This window comes from Furipterus horrens, unplaced genomic scaffold (genome assembly GCF_987537825.1).
Source record: "Furipterus horrens unplaced genomic scaffold, mFurHor1.1.pri manual_scaffold_7, whole genome shotgun sequence".
Lineage (NCBI taxonomy): Eukaryota > Metazoa > Chordata > Mammalia > Chiroptera > Furipteridae > Furipterus > Furipterus horrens.
Window position 1 is genome coordinate 31433092 of NW_028327177.1, and position 20883 is coordinate 31453974.

Below are 20883 nucleotides of genomic sequence, written 5' to 3' on the forward strand. Positions count from 1 at the left end.
CCTTCAGAACAAAAAACTTGAGGTTGAATCCCTTTTGTTGGGATAGATAAGGGAGTGTATTGAGCTCCATGGAAAACAGACAGAGGACTCTGACAGATGGGGAAAGGGTCACTGCCACAGTAGGGGGTCGGCCTGGAAGTGGGTACTATAGCAACCCACTGAGAATTATTCCTTGAATTAAAGGATGGTTGGATTCACTTGGTCTGCCCAGGCAGGGAACCTGGCTGGGTTTTTGTCAACTGACAGATGAGAGGCTGGTTTGCAGCTGTGTGATTTGACAGTTTGGTTGTGTTCAGACAGCTCTCTGCTGTGGAGATGACATCACTCCTGAGTCTCGGGGCATGTGTGCATGTAAACCAGTGGCAGACCACAAAGGGATGCAGTGGGAAAGACTGACCCCAGATACAGGCAATGAGCAGTGAATTTCTGTGCGTGTGTGTGTGTGTAGAGAATTTAAAAACTGACTAAAAGTCAGTTTGTTTATTATTTTTATTTTTTAATTTTTTATTTATTGATTTTAGAAAGAGAGGAAGGGAAAAAGAGGAAGAGAGAAATATTGATTTGTTGTTCCAGTTATTTATGCATTCATTGTTGCTTCTTGTACGTGCCCTGAGTGGGGATCAAACCCACAGCCTTGATGTATCAGAACAACACTAACTAACTGTGCTACCCAGTCAGGGCTTGTTTTTTATTATTTTCATGCTCAACGGTTTCAAATAATGGTAGTGATAAAATACTTCTCCCTCATAGGAGCAGACTTCTCCCACACTCCCACCACCAGTACCTTCGTACACCACTGGGATAAACAAGCACCAGGTGCAAAAATTATAAATCAGCAAGAGAGTAAACAGAAAGCAAATGACGCTTAAGATAAGATAAAAAAATGTTTTTACATCTAAAACTCCACTTTGTACCATGGACCTTTCTGCTGTTTAGTTTTGTGTTTCAGTTACCAACGCTGCTTTTAAAACTACCCCAACATTTAGTGCCTTATAGCAACAATCATTTATTTGCTCACAATTCTGCAGTTTTGGCAAGTCTCAATGAGAATGCCTCATCTCTGTTAGGGCTGACACTTCCTGGCGGGCTTTTTCACTCATATGTCTGCTGTCTCAGCAGAAATGGGCTAAATATCTAGGGGTGGCCAAGCATTTCACTCTTTTCATCTGGTCTTTCCACAGAGGCTTCCTCACAGCACAGTGGTTTCTTCTTATGTGGTAGCTGGCTTTTCCCAGAGTGCAAAGTAGTTGTCAGGCCTTCTTAGTGCCTTCTAGGTCTTGGGAGTCCTAGAACATTATTTCTGCCACATTCTATTGGTCCAATCAGTCACAGGGCCAGCCCAGATTCAAGGGGAAGAAAAAGACTCCACTTCATGATGAAGGAGATATTATTGTGACCATCTTTGGAAATATCATCTACCTCACATTGTTTTCTCAATCATTACAAGGTATTGTGTGCTTTCACATTTTGCCTTTAATGGTGATAAAACATCAGTTTGGAAAAGATAAGTCTAGATTTGACTTTTACAAATTAAGACCCTTATAATCATCATGCCTTGGTTCTGAATGGTAAGATAGTCTCTTCATGCATTCCTAAGAAACAAGAGATCATAGGCCTCCAAACAAAGCAAAAACAGATGAGCCTGATGTACCAAAACCTAGAATTCAAAGCATGCTCAGTTCTGTGAGATTGTCCAGTCCACAGGTTATAGGCGTGGTCTACCTCCTGCGAAAAAGTCAAATGGCCACCATGTCTTGGTTATTATTCCTGGGTGTCAGCTAATCCCCTGCACTTTGGTTTACATCCTTTAAAGCCAGTATTGTTGGAAATACATTAACCAGAGGATTCTTATGAGTTTCAGAATGTGAGTCTTCCAAATACTGTAATGTATGCTGTATGTACTGTAACGTACATACCTGTTGAAGATTGCTACAAATTCCACTCCACATCAGGGAGTTGCATCTCAGTCTAAACAGGATCCACATGAGAGCGGATACATATCAACATGATTCCCATCTTTGCCAGACACAGCTAATCCCTCTCTACACATACACAGCTTTGTTTTGGAAAGCATTTTCAAGCCCAATGTCTCATTTTCCCCTCACTACAAATAATCGGATAAGTAGGCGGTCCCTGTGTAAATGCCTACAGTTTGCACAGATAATAGCAGAACAGAGGTCATAACCTCCCTGGGACACTGGAGAGCCTCGATGCAGAGCCTGGGAAGAAGCAGCTTTCCTAACTCTTCTTCCTCCAGGGTTTTTCCAGGGGTCTTGTCTGCCGGAGCAGAAGGCCCTCCAGCTCCTGTCCTCTTGGCTTTCAGGCCTGGTCTGATGGCCCCTTCTGCCTTGCCCTTCCATATAGGCTGAATCCTGAGCTTGTGGGCAAGTTCAGTCAGGATAACACAGCAAGGTGGGACCCGGCTCCCTACCTTTAAAAGGAGATTGGGTAACCCTGCATTCCCTATAACTGGAACCCAGACTTTCCTTCCAGGAAAGCCAAGAAGTGGGCCTGCCGGACGCTTCCATGTCCAGGTTTTACCCTACATTGGCCTGAATGGGCCTCTTGGGGTCTTTAGGCTCCACAACCTTCAACGTCCTTAATCTTCCTCTCACGGAAAAAAAATTTTTGTGTGTGCCACAAACTCTTGGCCAAAGGAATAGCTGGGATCTGGGGTTTTCCTCTCGCCCTTCGGGTTCTCACACTCCTGCGGGTTCCCGTTTCTTTATCCACAGCCCCTTCTCTCCTGTCCCCGAGTCGCCCCAGTGCCAGCCCCACCAAACCCCCATCCTCCTTCCCTTCCGTTCGCCCCTATAGTCTCCTCCCGGCGCCCGGCTTTTGTTGCCCGGACTTGTTTCTAACTTGAGAGTGTCGCCCGGCTCCGCGCCAGGTCACGTGCGTTAGAGACAACCTCTCGCAGGGCGGCCCCGGGGCCCCGGGACCCCCGATTGGTGGGTCCAGGCCTGGCGCGGCCCCGGGGCGGGGCCCTGGCGGGCGGAGCGGCCGATCAGCTGTTCCGAGCGCTGCACAACAACAAAAGGAGTGAGAGGGGCCGGCGGCTGCCAGCGGCGCAGCAACAGGAGGGCCGGCCGGGCCCCGCGCTCGCCTTCCCGGGACCCGCAGCTACCTCAGCAGGCCCGCGCCGCGCCGCGCCCGCCGGTCCCCGCGGAGCGGGGCGCTGCTGTTCCGCCACCGTCCGCGCTGCCGGTCAGGCCCACGTAAGTGCGGGCGGGGCCGGGGCCGCGTCCGCTGATCCCGGCCGCCCCGGCGGCGCTGCCGGATCCGCGCGCCCTGCCCTCGGGCCGGCCCTCGGGCCGCCGCCCGGGAGCTCCTCGGCCTCCCGTTACCTCCCCGGGCCGCCCACCCCCTGGGCTGGTCCCGCGACCCCGGGTGCGGGCAAAGGCGGCCTCGCGGACCTGGGCCGGGCCGAGCCGAGCCGCGGCGCGGGGCGGCGGTTGGGTGTTTGGTTTCTGCCTCCTCCCCCGAGCGTGCCTGTTTTCTTGGCCGCGGCGGGACCTCCTCTTCTCCTCACTCCCCTCCACTCCTGCTCCTGCACTCGGCCGTTGGGCTGGCACGGCCCGCCTGGGGGCTCCTGGCCGCCGCCGTGGGACGCATCCCTCCCGGTCCGCGGCCCCGGGCTCCTCGTCCCCTCCGCTAGACTCGGCCCTGGGCGCGCTTGGTAGCACCGTGGCCCTGCGGCTCCCGGAACCCGGCGACAGCAGCCTGAGGGCTGCATCTTACACATCAATGTTTGAGGTTGCACTTGTATAAAGAGCACTTTCCTTGCCCATCATAATTAAAATCCTAATCGTTTTAATCCACGCGGATTGAGGGTTTGCGATGTGCCATACAGTATACTGAGTGCTTTATCTTACTCTTTTATGAATACGAAACCGGCGGTCCAGGGAGATTGACTCGTTTACACAGGCCACACAGCCCATTTAAAGGACATGGTGTTTTCTCTTTCAGAGGTCTCGGAGATGAATTTTAAGTGACAGTTCCTTGTTTTTATTTAATCTCCTAATTATATCTGCTCATTATCTTATATGTTAATTCCAGATTAAGTAGATGATGGAAGAGCCCCTTTCTATTTGTAACTTCCAAGGATTTCGGCATACATTACTAAAAGTAAACCTTTTCTGAATACAAAGTAGTTTTGGGGAGAGGGAAGGGGTTGCGTGTGGGGTCATTAAACAGAAGTTATGAGGTGCTCCAAGATCCTGACATCACTTGCTTGGTAATTGAAGCAGATTTTTCATTGCAGTGGTGAAAAGCACTTGGGAAGCTTCAGATTTTAAGCCACAGCCACTGTATTTCTGAATTGGCAGCATAATTCTCAAAGGCCCCTGCCTGGAACCGGGGTCCTAGAGAGTTCTGTAACCAACATCTCTTGTTTTTTTCATCCTTTCTTTTGTTCTTTCCTATGAGTGCTCTCTTATATTTCTCTTGGGAATGGCCCTACTTTCAAAACTCAGTGGCAACAGGCTGTGAATGACCACCTATTGCTGTCTTTGTCCACTGTCACTCAGCCTCAGGGCCAACACTGAGGTTCCTGGGAGAGGAACCCTCTTGGAGGTAGCTGAATAAAGGTCAAAGTGGAACAAGCAAAGACAACTTTTCTCGTTTTCAGCGTGTTTATTTTTCTAAACAAGTCGGGGGGGGGGCTGGATATAAAGGGATAATTTTGAGGCTGATTTTCAATAAAGATGTGGTTTGTTTAGCCACCTGGTTTTTTGAAACTGTCAAGAAACCACAACTGTACCTGAAGTTAGATCCTCAAAGTTGTGGGATTTTTTTTTTTTTTTTAATGTTGTTTTTGGAGCCGCCTACTGGCAGCCAACACCAACTGAAAAAGCGCTGTTCTCTGAAGTTCACAGAGCCAGACTTGAGGCTGGAAGGAGCCTCAGAGATCATGTGCAGGGAAAAGCAATGAACTTGGAATGAGGCAGACCTAGGTTCTAATGCCACTCCAGCCCTGAGCGTCTCTATTGCTTAATTTCTGAGCCTCAGTTTCCTTATTTGTATAGTGGGACAAATAAGTACCTCAAGCCCCATCACATACAATAAGCATTCAGTAAATTGTAGCTCTAACTATTATATAGACATTTTGCAGGTAAAGACGCTCAGACTTGAAGATGCTAAACTACTTGCTCACAGTCAACAACTGCTTTGGAATGAACTTGTGGTTAATATTTACCTGCTGTGTACCAGGTGCTATTTTAAGTGATGCACACTTAATTCTCATGTTGGCACCACATCTGCATTTTAGGGGTAAGAAAACTGAGGCACCAAGAAGTTACTAAATATCTTAAGTTCACACAAGATGCAAGTAGCAGAGCCAGGATTTCAAACACAACAGGCTAATTCCAGAGCCGTACTCCCTCTAGGTTGGTGTTATCTCAAAAATGAGTAGCTAGCAAGCTCTTGGAGACTAGCAACTCCTGTTTTAAATTCTCAAACTAGAATGCTCTTCCCCATAAGTATCAACTCAACCACCTTCCTCTGCTTACAGAGCATTTCTACTCAAGTATGCAAAAAACATTGATGATGAAATGTTGAGTAACAAAGCAGGATACAAAATTGTGCACTCACTGGACTATAACTAATGATGAAACACTGTTGTAGAAGGAAAATGTACAATATACTAACAATGGTTACAACAAGACATGGGATAATACCTATTTTCTAAACTTTTTCTAATGTGATTTCATTCATTTTATAATAAAGACATTTTTAAAGGGAGGTATTTTGAGGCTGGATTACAGGGACAAAGCTGCCTTTTTGAAATGCTCGGGCCCAGACAGACACTTTGTCTCTTTTTCTCCACTGGGGTGAGACTGCTCCGCTGAGGTTTGTTAAGGCTGAAAGCTTGCAGGTGCCCCCTAAAAAGGCAGCGCTACCCCACCTAGGCTTCTTTGCCTCTACTTCTGTACTAAATTCAGAGCTATATTTGTAATTTTGTCCTTTTAGGAATTTTCACTTTAGTTTTATCATTGCCCTAGAGTTGTGAATATCAAAAAATCAGCGACATGCAGTGAGGAGTGAAGTCTGTTCTGCCTTGCCCTTTAGCTGCACATAAACCAGCCCAGTGGAGAGCCTCTGTTCCTCGGCAGGAACCAAGGTGAAGAGTAGCAGTGACTGGGCTGGGACAGCCACTGGGTCATTGGCAGGATAGGCAAGACTCCCATTCTGTATCCTTCCCACTGACTTCAACAGGTGTATTACGTAAACACCAACAGCGACTGGCAGAGATAATGATGAGCTCTTCTCTTGCCTGGCTGGGCTCCTGAACACTGCACCCACGGTTGGTTACCTTTGCAGGCGGCATGGGACATCTGGAAACAGCCTCTAACTGCAGGAAATCAGAAAAAGATTGACTTGTGCTGCTCCACAGAAAGCCCCTCTGAATACACCTTTCCTGTGGGAGTTGTGTATGTTCCAGAATAAGTTGCCTTTCATCACATGGGTTTGGAGCTGTAGCCAGAGCAGGCAGTCTGCAGTTGGAGCTGTAGTCAGAGCAGGCAGTCAGCAGTTGGGAACCCCCAGCTGCCCAACCACAGTGGCCCCAGCAATGTTTTCTGCCCTGTAGCTGCCACTAATCTGGCCTGGGCCCCATGTGGCATCACAGTTGGGGAACAAGGTGCTATTTAGGATGAGCAAGGGTTCCCCTATGGGGTGTGTCTCTCCCTCCCCCACCCCCACACTCCCAGCTTTGTATCTGGTGCAGAGCCTGAGTCCAGCCCAGTGCTCTGGGGAACTGGGATTAGTCTCTCAACTGGTTCAGCAGACACAGAAATATACAGGTACTTGGGGCCAATATCTGCCTCCATAATTTAAGAGAAACGAGGAAAAGATTTTGAAAATACCTTTTTTCCCTTTTAGCTTATGTATTCAAAACTTCTGTGCTAAACCCTGCGATAGTTCTTTGGGGATATGTGTCATACTACAGGAGGTTAAGCAAACTACATAGCCCACTTCGCTTCTAAGTTCTCTTAAATGGAACAAAGCTGAATTTGAATTCTTATGCAAGAGCTCCAGCCTTCATGATTTGGCTGTGTCGCTTTCCAGAAGGGTTTCAGGAAGACTGGTTATGCATGCGACACTTCCTGTTTACCCACCTTTAATATTTAATGGCTGAGGGTGATGGATTGTAACCACAAAAGTATTCAACTGTCTTTGATATGAAGATGTAGTCATTGGTACTACAGATTTATAGTAGCATGCCAGACAACTGTAATAATCCAATTTGCACGTAAAGAATTGAACCAAGAGTTCAATCAGCTACAGATTCTAACTACATTTACAGCTGAAGATGATTGTTTTGAAAGTGAAATGTCAGAAGTCTGAAGTTGTATCAGGATAATCCTTACCTATTCCTCCTTTTGGAGGGCAGATTGATGATTGGAGTTCAGATGACTTGTAATTAGTATTTCTGCGTAATCAGAACTTGCAACACCCTGATTGTTCCTATCTGATTCTTAAAAAAAAAAAAGTCTGAAGTTATGATTCAAGCCTCATGCTCGTCAGAAAAAGAAGTGTCATTTAGTGAGGTGCTTTTCATCATCCCTGGATAGTCTCATCCACTCTTACAGTTTCTGTCACCCCCTTTGTGTTGACAACCCCCAAGTCTGTGCCCCTAGCTGAGACCGTGCCTTTGAACTCCAGAGCCCTATATTCAACCACATATTAGACATCTCCAGGTGCATGACTTGAAGATTTCCCAAATTCAGCCTCTCTAAAATGCCCAAACTGCACCTTCTGCAGTATTCCTGTTCCATTAAATAGTCTCACCGTCCTCCCAGTTGGCCAACCATAAGCCTGGGTCATCCTTGACTTTTCCCTCTCCTTAACTTCTGCCCCAGCCTGCTCTCACAACTGTCCATCTGGATCTTGAGCCATACTGAAGGTGCCTCATTCTCAATTCCCAGTGTTTCTTTACCCCCTTCATTCTTGATCTTCCCAACCACTCAAGATTAAAGTCATTTATTGAAGGAGTCCTTCCTTCCCTGACCTCTACCTGCATAGGTCTGAGGGACACCAGGTACTTCTTCCATGGCATGTAGCATACCAGTCATTACACTTGCCATGGGAGGGCTTTATTTACCCTTTCCCTGCATTTAGCACTATACCTAATGCATAATAGTGCTCAATAAATATTTATAGAATAATAGTTGACACTGACTGAGAACTTTGTGCCAAATGCCTTGCCAAGTAGGTTGTCTGTGTTATCTCATTTTATAAGAGTAGAGTCAGGGAGACCATCTTGGAGGTGGTGACTGGCAGAATCTGCAGAGACACCAGGAAGGTTGGCTTCAACTAGGATGAGAATGGGGGAGGGACATAGGTGGATTGGAGCCACACATGCAGCTAAGAGTCAGGAGGACTTGCTGATAGTTTGAAGGAGGGGTGGGGTAGGGAGCAGGGAGCCTGGTAGGACTTAAAAGAAGCCAAGAGTAGCTGCTAGGTTTGGGGCCTGAATAACTGCTGGGTGCTGCTGCTGCTCCTGAGAAGGGATGTAGGACAGTGCATAAGTTTGTGGGAAAAAATTAAGTTCTCTTTGCTATGTGCTAGACTGGTGGTGATAAAGTGCTCTTCTGCACCAGGATGGGTCTGAGAGTGAGAGGGGCCATGGAAACTCTACAGGCCAGGGGAGCAGCCTGCATTGAGCTGTGAAAGTAAGTTCTGTAATCACTAATGCCACGTTCAACTTTTTAAATTTTTATTTTCAATTACAGGTGATACTCAGTATTATAAAACAAGTTTCAGGTGTACAGCGCAGTGGTTAGATAGTCATACTTTACAAATTGGTCCCCCAGATATTTCCAGTGCCCACCTGATACCATACAGTTATAACAGTATCATTGACTACATTCCCTATGCTGTGCTTCACATCCCCATGACTGTTTTTGTAACTATCAATTTGTACTAATTAATCCCTGCACCATTTTTACCCAGTCCCCCAATCCTCCTTCCCTCTGGCAACCATCAGTCTGTTCTCTGTATTTATGCCAACTCCTTCCTTTTTATTTCACATTTTAAGATATTTACAGGTCGTGTTTAAGTGCTCATTTATGTTTTGTAAATAACAGATATTGCAGTTCTTACATCTGGCTCCTGCAGAAAAAGAAGCGCTGTAACTGAAGGCTAAGGCATGTGCTTTCTTCTAAGCGTGTGTATGTATGTGTGTGTGCACTTTTAAAACCACACACATACATTATGTAAAGATATGCTGATTTGAAATAACCTTATTTTTCCTTTTCATTTTAGGGATAATGACTGTTCTTCTCGCCTAAGTTGAATAAGCACCTTGTGCACTTTATTCTCCTGTCAGTGCCGTCAGGTAACTGAAGACAGGGTTTTGAAATCTCAGCTATAAAGACATCCAGCCAAAGTCTCAATCTTGCCTTAAACATGTTCCAGAGATTGAATAAAATGTTTGTGGGTGAAAGCAACACTTCTTCCAACCAAGAACCCGAATTTAGTGAGAAAGAAGATGACGAATGGATTCTTGTTGATTTCATAGGTAAGGCATCCTCTGCCATTAATCATCACAGCACAAGTGCAAACACTTGCATCTCAGTTTTTGCACAAGTAAATTAGTAACTTTAAAGGTTTTTAAGCATTAAAAGTAAATAAACAATTTGTATTAAAAAATTGTAGGAAACATCCTGTGCCAGGTGATCAGTCCATGAAATGGATTGACGTCAGACTTCTCAGTTTTGCAACTCTTACACCCTGATGAAATCAGGGCACTTTAATAGAAAACCCTCAGGCTAGACAAGCAGTAACATATGGTCTGTTATATGTTTACTCAGCAGAACAGAAACAGTCTGAAAACCTTCCCATAAAGCCAGAACAATCCATCCCATACAGTAATACACCACATATGCACACACAGTGCTCAGAAATTATTTTATACTTGTTAAAAGTGAATGTAAATAGTTTTGTTTCTGACCTAAATGAAGGAATGTGAGCATCAGCTAATAGCAGTGTCTCTCTCTTATTTTTCTGTGCTTTGATGTGATACCACTGTGACACTCATCTTCCTGTGGGACTTCAGCAACACACGTGGACTCTAATCTAGACACTTGCTCTGGCTTGTCAGCAGCAGAAGACGAGGAAGAAGACATCAGTGAAGAGGCACCTACCAAGCATCCTTCAGTCTTTTCCTGTTTACCTGCATCTCTTGAGTGCTTGGCTGATACAAATGATTCCTGCTTCCTCCAGTTTGAATCTTGTCCGATGGAGGAGAGCTGGTTTATCACTCCTCCCCCGTGTTTCACTGCAGGTGGATTAACCACTATCAAAGTGGAAACCAGTCCTATGGAAAACCTTCTCATTGAACATCCCAGCATGTCTGTCTATGCCGTACATAACTCCTGTCCTGGTCTCGAGGCCAGCTGTGAGACTGACGAGCTTCATAACCCCGGTAGTCCGAGGTACGTTGTAAGTATTTGACTTCCCACAGGAGTTCTGTTTAGCATGCATTTTATTTCTCCTAAATTCAAAGCTAAGTTTTTAGAAGATAACAAAAGTAATTCTATTAGAGATTTATGAAAGTATATGCATAGTGCACAAGGTAATTGATAGTTTTAAAAAACTTGTTCATTTGAGATTTTCAAAAAGTTCCATATCCTCTTAACCTGTATTTTTATTGTCTTCAAAGCCCTTGTTAACATTTCACCACATTTTTTCTTTCTGTATCTGTGTGTGTACACACACACACACACACACACACATTTTTTATCATTTTGCAGAACCTTTTAAAAGCAGGTAGCTGAGCCCTGGCTGATGTAGCTCAGTGGATTGAGTGCCAGCCTGCAAACCAAAAGGTTGCTGGTTCAATTCTCAGTCAGGGCACAAGCCTGGGTTGCAGGCCATGTCCCTGGTTAGGGGCATTTAAGAGATAAACCAATCCCTTTCTGTCCCCGCCCCCCCTTCTGCTCTCTCTAAAAATAAATAATAAAATCTTTTTTTAAAAAAGCAGGTAGCTGAGATGCTGAGAGATTTTCAGCAGTAAATACGTAAGGGAAAAGGATGATTTTGTAGGAAACAAATGACATTCAAATATAAGATACTGTAAAAGAAAGAAAAATTATAGTATGTTCAAGTTATATAATAGAGCTAATCCATTTATAATATTCTCTTAATGAATGGAAAGAAAAGACTGGCATTTCTGCTAAGTGCCTTAGAATATAACTCTGGCATTATAAGACTGGATTATTTGAGGGTATCAAATTCAACAAGAATAGTATGTCTAAAAATAAAACTCTTTATTTTCTTCCAAGTAGTCCTTGCTAAGTCACATCAAATGGCTCTTAACCTTGAAACCCTGAGAAATCTTAAGCATGAAATAAAGTGGCAGTCTTACTAAAACATTTTGCTCAAAGAGTTGTTTTCTGCCTTGCAGAGGAGAGATTTCATACCCAAACAATGTTTTGTTGACATATGGGGGTCCCATGTTGTCTGAAAGGCTGTATGAGTGCCAGGGGGCTAGAGGGCCTGGACAGGTTCAAGGAGAGTGCCTGGCCAGTGAAGTTTCGTATGTTCCAAAGCAAACTTAGAGACATTCTGTGGCCTTGGTTCAGGGAATATATTCAGGATTGCACCCTCCCACTAAAATAAAGCCCATGGCAGAGTTAATTATCTCAAAGTCTGACTAGTCCATGATGTCCATTATCGGAAAGTTCTCTATGGTGTTAAAATGTTGTGGGGAAACTGGCACTGCCTTATTAATTCCCTTAATGCCTGTCAACGGTACAGGTGAATTTGAGTCTTAGGAGCAGTTCAGATATTCCTGTATTTAGTGCTGTCATCCAAAATGCCTTTTTTTTATTTTTTAAAGGGGAAGGGGTTAGAGGTAAGAGGAAACTCCAGGACCAACTTGAGGACCTGTAGAAGCAAGGGAATGGGGGAAGGGGAATGGAAGAAGGGGGAAAAGGGAAGGAAGGGGGAGTGGAGACTCCCAGTCACCCACATGGGCCCAAATCGCCTCTAAAAGACCTTTTTGATTGTCTAGGCTCTGACTCTACAAACTAGACCATTGTATGTATTTCCTGTTTGTCAAATATAAGCAAAGCCAGCAGCTCATTATTTGTTAAGTTACCAGAGTTTACTGCACTGTCAAGTCTTGATATTGTAGCTCATCTTGAATGAAGATAGACATATACTTGTAACAAATTGGAAAACAGTTTGTTTCAATAGTTACCTAGGCTTTCTACTAGGTAAGATCTTTGATGGGAAATGTTACTTTAACTGGCACTTTATTCAGCCCTCTAAGTTTATCAGGAGGCATTCCAACAAAAATTTACAATATAATTTTTTGGAGAGTATATTGATTTAATTGCTTTATACTTGATTCAAATTAATTTCTCCAGTTCTTAAAAATTCTTCCTGATTCTGCTTTCACCTCTGAGGAATTCCATTCAAGAATTTAGCATGATTAATAGTCACTTTAAACTTACTGGCATTTATGTTTTTTTTCAGTATTTAAAGTGTGTGTGTGTGTGTATTCAGCAGCTTTGTAAATAACATTATACAAATAGTACATATGCATTGTAGAAAATTAGAAAATGCAAACATGCAGACATTTAAAATGCCACTTTTACTATCCAGGGGTGAATACTGTTGAGGCCCTAGGGCACATCCGTCCAGATTGTTTTTCCTGTGTACCCGTGCATGCGTGTGGGCACACACACACACCATTTTTAACCGAAATGGAATCCAGTTGCATATACTATTTTATAATCTGCTTCTTTAGGCAATGTTCTCCACCTGTTTTTTTGTTTGTTTGTTTAATTAAAATTTCACTTAATCTACACAAACCATGCACCGATTACCTCATTGGAGCCCAGAATAGTTCATCTAGTTTGTACACAGCAGCATCCAGTCCAGGACCTTGCACTGCATCTGGTTCTGTTTGCAGTTTTGATGCAGTAAAAATGTCATTTTTTTATACAGTGTATCTTGTTTTGTTTTGATATAACAATAGGGAAGTTAAATTGGTACTTTTCCATATATAAACAGATGAAAACAATGCATATTTAACTTTATATAAATTCTTTTTGAATATAAGAAAGTACTGCAAGTTATTATAATTAAAATCTTATTTACTATCCTTATTTTTGGATTTGAAATTCTTATAAGTAAGGCCCACTAAATCAAGATAGAAATTAGGTGTTACCAAAATTAGGAGAATGGCTATGTAGTAAATAAATAACTTTTCTGAGCAGGACATATATCATATCTTTCAAAAGCTAGGTAATTTTCATCCTATCTATCCTTGGAGATACTACCACAGAGCACATAAAAATAAGGTGCTTTATAATTACAGGTGAACTTCAGAGTGTGTGTCTTATTGTGTTTCAGCTTTTATAAATACTATAATCTGTAATTAAGTAATATATGTACCTTTAATGATCCATAGTAAACCAGTTAAAATAAAGTTGACCATGTCCTAGCAGTAAAATTAAATAGCATTTTAAATCTTACCAGTGATTTAATAGTTCACCATTTAACATCTGCAGTGCCAGAGAAAGCTGCTTATAAGACTCACTGGCACAGAATAACTATATTTATTCCCTTTGAGACTGTGTGATAATGTGTTAAGAGTCTGAGCAGGGAAGTTAAGGATTCACAGTGCCTACCTTTTAAAAACTAGTCTTTATTTTAACTTCTATTTATTAGTAGTAGTGTGGGGTTTTTTTTATTAATTTATTTTTTAACGAGGTTACTTTATTTTTATTTTATTTTATTTATCTGTTTTTAGAGAGAGGGGAAAGGAGAAAGAGAGGGAGAGAAACATCAATGTGTGGTTGCCTCTCACGCGCCTCGAACTGGGGACCTGGCGTGCAGCCTAGTCATGTGCCCTGGCTGGGAATCGAACCAGCAACACTTGGTTCACAGGCCGACACTCAATATTAGTTTCTTTTTTTTTTTCTTAAATTTTATTTTTTGGTTATTCAATTACAGTTGTCCCATTTTCCCCCCATTGTTCCCCCCTCCCAGCCCATCCCTTCTCCCACAATTATATCCCTCCCCGTTGTCCATGTCCATGAGTCATTCATATACGTTCCTTGACTAGACCCTTCCCTTACTTACCCTCCTTCTCTCCCTCCCGCCTCCCCCCTACTGACTACTATTCTAGTCTTTGCCTATTTAGTTCGTTTGTTTGTGTTGCTTAATATTAGTTTCTTAATGCAACCTGCTTTGATTCTACTATTTAAAAAAAAATAGTGTTTTTAAAAAGAATAGTGTTTTCCTCTAGTGTTTATAGACAGAATATATAACTTTCCTTCTTCTGTAAAATACCCCTTAAAAATCTTAAAACTCTTCATATTCTGTGTTAATAGTTTAGATATATATCCTATTTGATTAGCTTTTACTATAGAAAACATAATAAATTATATAGTTTGTAGCCAAGGGTCTTGATGACATTGCTATGCATATGTCATTCCAAAATGTGTCCTGTTGCAACATAAATAATAAGCAGATAGCTTCTTACTAGAAAGGTGTTAAATGAATAGATTTTCCTTATGTCGTCGTCGTCGTCGTCGTCGTCGGCAGCCGTCCGTCTCGAGAGACGATGGTGTAGCTTCTTAAGTGTCTATCTGCACCGCCGAGAATGGTTGTGCAGTCCGACTCGGGAGTGACACGGTATCTGTCTCCTCCCGTGTTGAATCGACATCTTGCGATGACGCTGAAGCTACAGAGCCTGGGCAGGGTGATATGGAGGGTCTGCTGTTGCCCATGCAGCAGACCCCCCCTCTCTTCGCAGCTGAAGGGTCCAAGGGAAAGACGGAGTCAATACAGCTTGGCTTCAGGTGCGCCGCAGGAGTTGCCGGTGTTGACTACAACGTCAAACCGCCTTAGGGACTCCGGCTCCGGATTTTCTGTCGGGGTTTACTCCCTTAGCCTTTCCCCTGAAGAGGTATGCCGCAAGGCAGCGGAGGTTTTTTGGAGTCAGAGTTTTCCTTCTCTGATGTACCCTGACTGGAAGATCGAACCAGCGACACTTAGCTCGCAGGCCGACGCTCAATCCACTGAGCTAAACCAGCCAGGGCATATTTTCCTTATGTATAGTTCTGTTAAATACAGATGTAAACCTGTTTCCTAGAAATTTTACTTATACTCAGAAAATGTCTGTGAAGGTGCTGTTGCCACAGTGCATCAATACTCATCTTGCTTCATAACCATGGTCCTTGGGAGTAAGATGACCTGTGTTAGAATCCAGGCTAAGTCAGTTAATAATTGTGACCTAAACACATCTTTAAGCCTTAGATTTCTGATCAGGAAAACTTAGGAATTAAAATATTTTCTTATTAAGATCATGGTAAGATTTAAAATACATAATATTTGCAAAATAGTTGGCAAATGCAGATATTCAGTAAATGTTAGTTTCCCTCCCAGAAAAGCATGTATGTGTTTGCTTTGTAAATGAAATTTACTTAAAGTGTAAAGCATTTTTTAATTTTTAAAAATGGTCTACTTAATTAACCACCTGTTGATTTTAAGGCATAGTTCTGTTAAAAGTTGGCTGCTTCTTTCTACCATTATCAGTCAGAATAGTCACAAAATATAAACTTGTCTGTCTGCCATGAGACACTAAGCTCTCATTCAACTGTAAATTAGTGTGGCAAATTGAATAGCTAAGTAACTTTGCAATTTTGTTAATAACATACTGTTATTTAGTACACACCTATTTTCTTCTGTTCCAGAGTGGAAGCTCAAAATGAAGTGGGGCAGCATATTCATTGCTATGTTGCAGCTGTTGCAGCTCATACAGCTTTTCTGGAACAACCCAAGAGCTTTCGTCCTTCCCAGTGGATAAAAGAACACAGTGAAAGACAGTCTCTTAACAGAAATAGCCTTCGTCGCCAAAATCTTACCAGGGATTGCCACTCTCGGCAAGTGAAGCACAATAGCTGGGCTGTCCATCAGCCCTGCCCACGTCAGTACAATTACTAAGATTTCAAGTTTCGTTGGTTTGTTTCTCTTGGTTTGTACATGTGTGTGGATGTGTGTGTTTGGATGATGAGGATGCTGTCTCTTTACAGCCAGTTGATGACCAATCACATAGTTTTATCAGTGTGTTTCGACACTATCTTAAAAACCAGATTTACATGCTGTGTATCACATAATGCCTTGCTCTTAACATTTACTTTTTTGTAAATTTTTTCAGAATATTTTTGGAAACATATCAATACAGTTATAGTGTTTGGTGTTTGGGGATGTCTTTAGATCTATTAAAGTGTATATATAAGTTACTCTTTTAAAGACATTTCTTCTCAAGTATGAGAATAGGCATCTTTTATTTTCATTTTATTTTGTATTACTTAATCTTTTGAGTAAGCAAAAATTTATTCTCAGGGTCAGCCACACACTTTATTGACCAGTACTTGATAATCTTTTCTGTATATAACAAGTACCTTTTTACACACTAACATGAGCATTAACAGGTTATAGTTGCCATGGTTATAATGGAATTATGGCTGAATTTTCTTTTGAAAGAAAACTTGATATATTTTTGTGTGTATGGGTTCTTTCCCCCTTGATTAGCCATGCAGTTCATTTTGGAGTTCAGGTACATTAAGTATTAGTGAACAGTGCATTCAGTAATTCCAATGTTACTGTGTGACGTGGTACAGACATTACAGTTATCGTGGGACAAAATCACTTGTCTCACGTGCAGAGGGATTAAATTGGATGGGGAAAATGTATGTCTGTAACTAACCCATTAGTCCACTATTTAAGTTGTTTGGATTCTTTCCTGCCAGCTCTGCTCACTCACCACCTCACATCAGCTAATTCAGAAGTACTTTTCCAGGCACTTGAGTGACTTCATATTTATGTCTGCCCCGGGGAAAAGTGATAGGCTTTGTATTTCTGATACAGTGATCGATCCTCTGCCATGGAGTGTGTCCTGCCAAGTGGCAAGCGAGGGTGAGGAGTAATTCCTGGTGATAGCTTTTCATGGTGTCTAAATGAAGAGGGACAGGTTGGCTTCCTTGAGTTTTCATTTTTTAAGTCGGGCTTCAGGCAGAATCTTTAACCACTTTGGCCTCTGTCTCCTCCACAGCAGGGGGGCAGTAGTAGTTACCTCCCTCACAGCTGTTGTGAGGACTGTATCCTGATTTGAAGTGGGCTCTTCACAACTGTACCTGTGTGAAATTCCAAGGGTGCCTCTACTGAATGCAGTGATGGGGTGGGGCCTGTGGCAATTTTCCTGCCACAGCTGTTCTTCAGTGTTGGTGCTAATGAGGCCTGGGTGCAGGCTGGATGCCCAGAGGCCAGTTAACTCGACACAGAGAAGATCTATTTCTTACCTCTAGTCAGTCACTTTACCTTTTAGCAGTTTTGATGGGGTTTGCTGAGCCATCCACACTCACTGAAATCTTCTGAAATTAAATTAAGTACATTTACAATCCAAAGCACATTCTGCTGACAGAACAGTAGTATCACCTTCATAATCAAATAGCTTATTTTTCCATCTCCTCTGCAACCCTCATTAAATAAGTGCACGTCTCTACAATGTTCGAAGGGAAAAAGCAGTATCTAGTTATATAAAGTATTATTACATTTCTCCATAACTCTGTAGCAGCTTGATGCCGGCAAGCATGGGAGTTGTTTTTTTTTCAAGTGAAGAGCTCTGCTCTTTTCTGACTAGACTGGGATGTTTAGAGGCAGAAACAGTCAAATAGTGTAGTTAGACTGTGGTGTTAGGTTGTTCTGCTGGCGTTGATGAAGTGCCAGGAATGTCTCTATAGAACAAGAGTCTAGATCCTCCTTCTCTCCTTATTCCCCTTCCATTTCAACCACCCCTTTATTTATTTGTTTTCTCTTAGGGGCCAAGTCTGTAAAGTTTTGTCAAATTGAGCTAGAAGTTTGTTACTATTTGTGTTTACCTGGGTTGGGAGATAAGGTAGAGTTTTCATGAAGGTGTGTATGTTTTACATCATGTTTGTTATAGGGCCATTTATTGGTAACTTGAAAATAGACCAGCTAAATGTTTTCTTGATATAAGCCTCTGAATATATTACATGCAAGCTGTTAGTACCTCATGAGCTAAAGAAGTTCAGTCAGGAGAATTTGTTTGGCAGCATGAACAGATTTCTGTATAAAACTACAATGGTCCTTTTTTACATTTTTTCCTTTTTCAGATTTCTTGATACCTTAAATACATTTACATCTCTGTCAGTTATTGCCTTTTTGTTTTCCTTATCTGGGCCTAGTTTTTTATGCCTTGTTCGTAGAAGACAAATGATTTCAGTCTTTGGGATATTTTTTCAGGGTAAGGGCTACCACACCGTATGTGATATAATATTGTGGTTTCTATCTAAAACTGGCACATGTAAGAATTGAAGAAAGTAGTTAGATAATTCAGTTGAAGTTCTTGGTCATTAGATGTTAGGCATCTAATATGTGCAAGGCACAAGACCAGTAATAACACAGAATGACATTAACATGTTACATATTCTTTGAAACACAGCCAAAATACAATTTATTATAAATTATTATTTTTGCTCTTGTAAATATTAGTGGTTTACAGTGTGCTTTAGTGCATATTCCTTTAAAATTCAAGCAGTGAGAAAGAAGACCCCTTTGAATTTAGTGCTGTGTTCCTAAACTGATAATATAGAATGTTACTTGGAAAAAGTCTGGAATGTGTGGTGTGCACAAGCAGTGCTTATGAATGAGTTTCTTAGTTTTTATAATGCATCATGTTTCTCAGAGTTTGTGTTTTTGTTAATAAAACATTTTATAATGTATATTCTATGTTTATTATTTCTTCTTCCCTAAGTAACTGAATTGTGTACTGCACTGTAAGTTGAAGATTAACCATCCATTATTTATCTTTTGTGGCAATGGATTTACATGCTTGGCTGGGTGGGGAATTGTTTACAGAAGGTGCAAAGTGATTCGATTTTTGACTTCCTATTCCAGGGAGCTTTTTTTTTTTTTTTTTTTTTTTTTTAACATTTTGTTCTTTTCTCCAGTTCCCAGGCAAAGTTTCCCTTTTTACATGTCTTCTCTGTTGTATGAGTGCTTTGATCCTAATAAGAAAGTTTACTTAAAACTTGAGAGGGCCGTTCAGCATTGCCCATTGTTTTTCACTTCTCAAATCTGTGTAGCACACTGGTGGGTAACCTGTACGCCTTTGTTGAATCTGTTTTTCCTATTTCTCTTCCTCCTCAAGGAAATATGTTGTCTTTATATCTTCTTAAGAGAAAAGAGCAAAGAAGAGTATCTTGCTTATCCTCATTTTCTTTGAGTTAGAAACAAAAAAAAAAAAAAATGAAGGACTCCAGCTAAAAAATAGACATTTAAACTTAAATAGATTAATGCAGAACATTTAAGAGTTTCTAAGTATTAGTTTTTGTTTTTAGAATCAGTTAAGAGACTGCTCCTTATATTGGAGATACTAGCATATGTCTGTAATGTTACCTTAGAATTATTTTATAAGGCCCATACACAGATTAAATTCTTTTAAAAGTAGGGCTACTATCACGGATGGTTTCTGCCATCGCCCATGTTGATGCATTTATAAATGGCATCATTATCTACTTATTTTAATGCTTAAATTTTTATTTAAAATGCTTTAGTTAGAAAACCAACATAATGCATTGGTGTCAGCCTTATCATGTAGCAGTTTCACTTGAATTTTGACACCAATTTCAGTGGTTTGGGTGGAGAAAGAGGTGTACTGGAAGGCATACAGATGAGGATATCTTTTTCTATTTGCAATAGCAGCTTCAGTGAGTAATGTTTTCTATGTCATTGAGAATTTCCCTAACAACTCTTTTTAAAACTTGCATAATTATTAAATGCCCAGTTTTGCTCTGTATTTGCCTTAGTGTTAGTATTCATTTTCTAGATGGATTTCTGAAAACCAAACCAGTACTTCGAGAGGTTAGATGTGTATGTTTCCAGGCTTGCTGTGTATGAGTGGTTTTGCTTTTTGGTTGCATTTTCCTCCAGAGGTTTGAAACTTTAATCAATAATTGTGTGTGTTATTCAAAGAAAAAAAGTGGCTTTTTTCTTAAGTAAAATTGTGAAAACATTTGCTTTTCAAGGGCAGGGCATCAGTTATAGAGACTGAAGAGTATTGTAGATTGTACTATGTGCCTTCTTGATGTGTTTCTGGACACAAACTTTTTTTTAACAACTTGAAAACTACAAAGGGACATTTGGTTAGGTTCTATACTGTACATCAATCTATGCATAAATGGCAGCTTGTTTTTCTTGAGCCACTGTCTAAATTTTTTCTGTTTTTATAGAAATTTTATACTGATTAATTCATAGCTGGTCAGTTTTATACACAGACTAAACAATACAGCACTTTGCCAAAAATAAGTGTAGCATTGCTTAAAAATTGTGTATTAACACCAGTTCTTTGTAATTGGGTTCAGTGGTGCATTTTGTACCACCTGGAGTTACAGTTTTTAATTTGTGAGTAAATAAAATGTCCTTAAACTTCACATTTGTCAGCTTCTTTTATTTTTTTCTTTATCGTCATTAGTCTTAAAACTAGGTACATCTTAAAATATTTGCTGTTTAGTTTTACTTGTCCAAAAGTTGTGATTAATATACATTTTAAATACATTTTTAAAAAACTTGTGTAAAATAAGTATATTATATTAAAATAACCATTTAAATGAATATGATTTTGATGGTAACTCTAAGCCAATACTTTTTCCCTCCAACCAATCTGTGTTAAAAAAACAAATACAGAATTTAATACGCTGGTTCTTAGACTTTTTAAAGCTATCTTAGTGAATTCTCAATGGCTGTTTTCCCACATAAATGGAGACACAATCTTTGAAAACATTTTAAGACAGTATGGACATCCTCTGTGTCCACTATGCCCTTTGTTGGGGAGCTCTA

The 20883-nt window shown here is 41.3% G+C and overlaps 1 protein-coding gene and 1 non-coding gene across 3 annotated transcripts; both read left to right on the forward strand.

Annotated features, from left to right (window-relative positions):
- Positions 1-3048: 3048 nt before the first annotated feature.
- TP53INP1 (tumor protein p53 inducible nuclear protein 1) lies at positions 3049-18767 on the forward strand. 2 transcript variants are annotated; one of them, XM_090283551.1, is made up of 5 exons: positions 3049-3218; positions 8604-8675; positions 9268-9523; positions 10061-10439; positions 15717-18767. In XM_090283551.1, exons 3-5 carry the CDS (start codon positions 9412-9414, stop codon positions 15964-15966), a joined length of 741 nt encoding a protein of 246 aa, XP_090139677.1. In that variant the 5' UTR covers positions 3049-3218; positions 8604-8675; positions 9268-9411; the 3' UTR covers positions 15967-18767. The 2 variants fall into 2 exon arrangements, with proteins under 2 accessions (XP_090139677.1, XP_090139676.1); XM_090283550.1 differs by lacking the exon at positions 8604-8675.
- On the forward strand, positions 7352-7476 carry LOC150004223 (U8 small nucleolar RNA). Its single transcript, XR_016512514.1, has one exon. It is a non-coding gene; the product is annotated as a U8 small nucleolar RNA (small nucleolar RNA).
- Positions 18768-20883: the final 2116 nt, after the last annotated feature.

Excerpts from the sequence above, each read along its gene's own strand:
- TP53INP1 (XM_090283551.1), top strand. The coding sequence starts at position 9,412 with ATGTTCCAGAGATTGAATAAAATGTTTGTGGGTGAAAGCAACACTTCT. Across the intron at positions 9,524-10,060 it reads GATTCTTGTTGATTTCATAG|CAACACACGTGGACTCTAAT; the intron begins GTAAGGCATCCT and ends GTGGGACTTCAG. Across the intron at positions 10,440-15,716 it reads CATAACCCCGGTAGTCCGAG|AGTGGAAGCTCAAAATGAAG; the intron begins GTACGTTGTAAG and ends CTTCTGTTCCAG.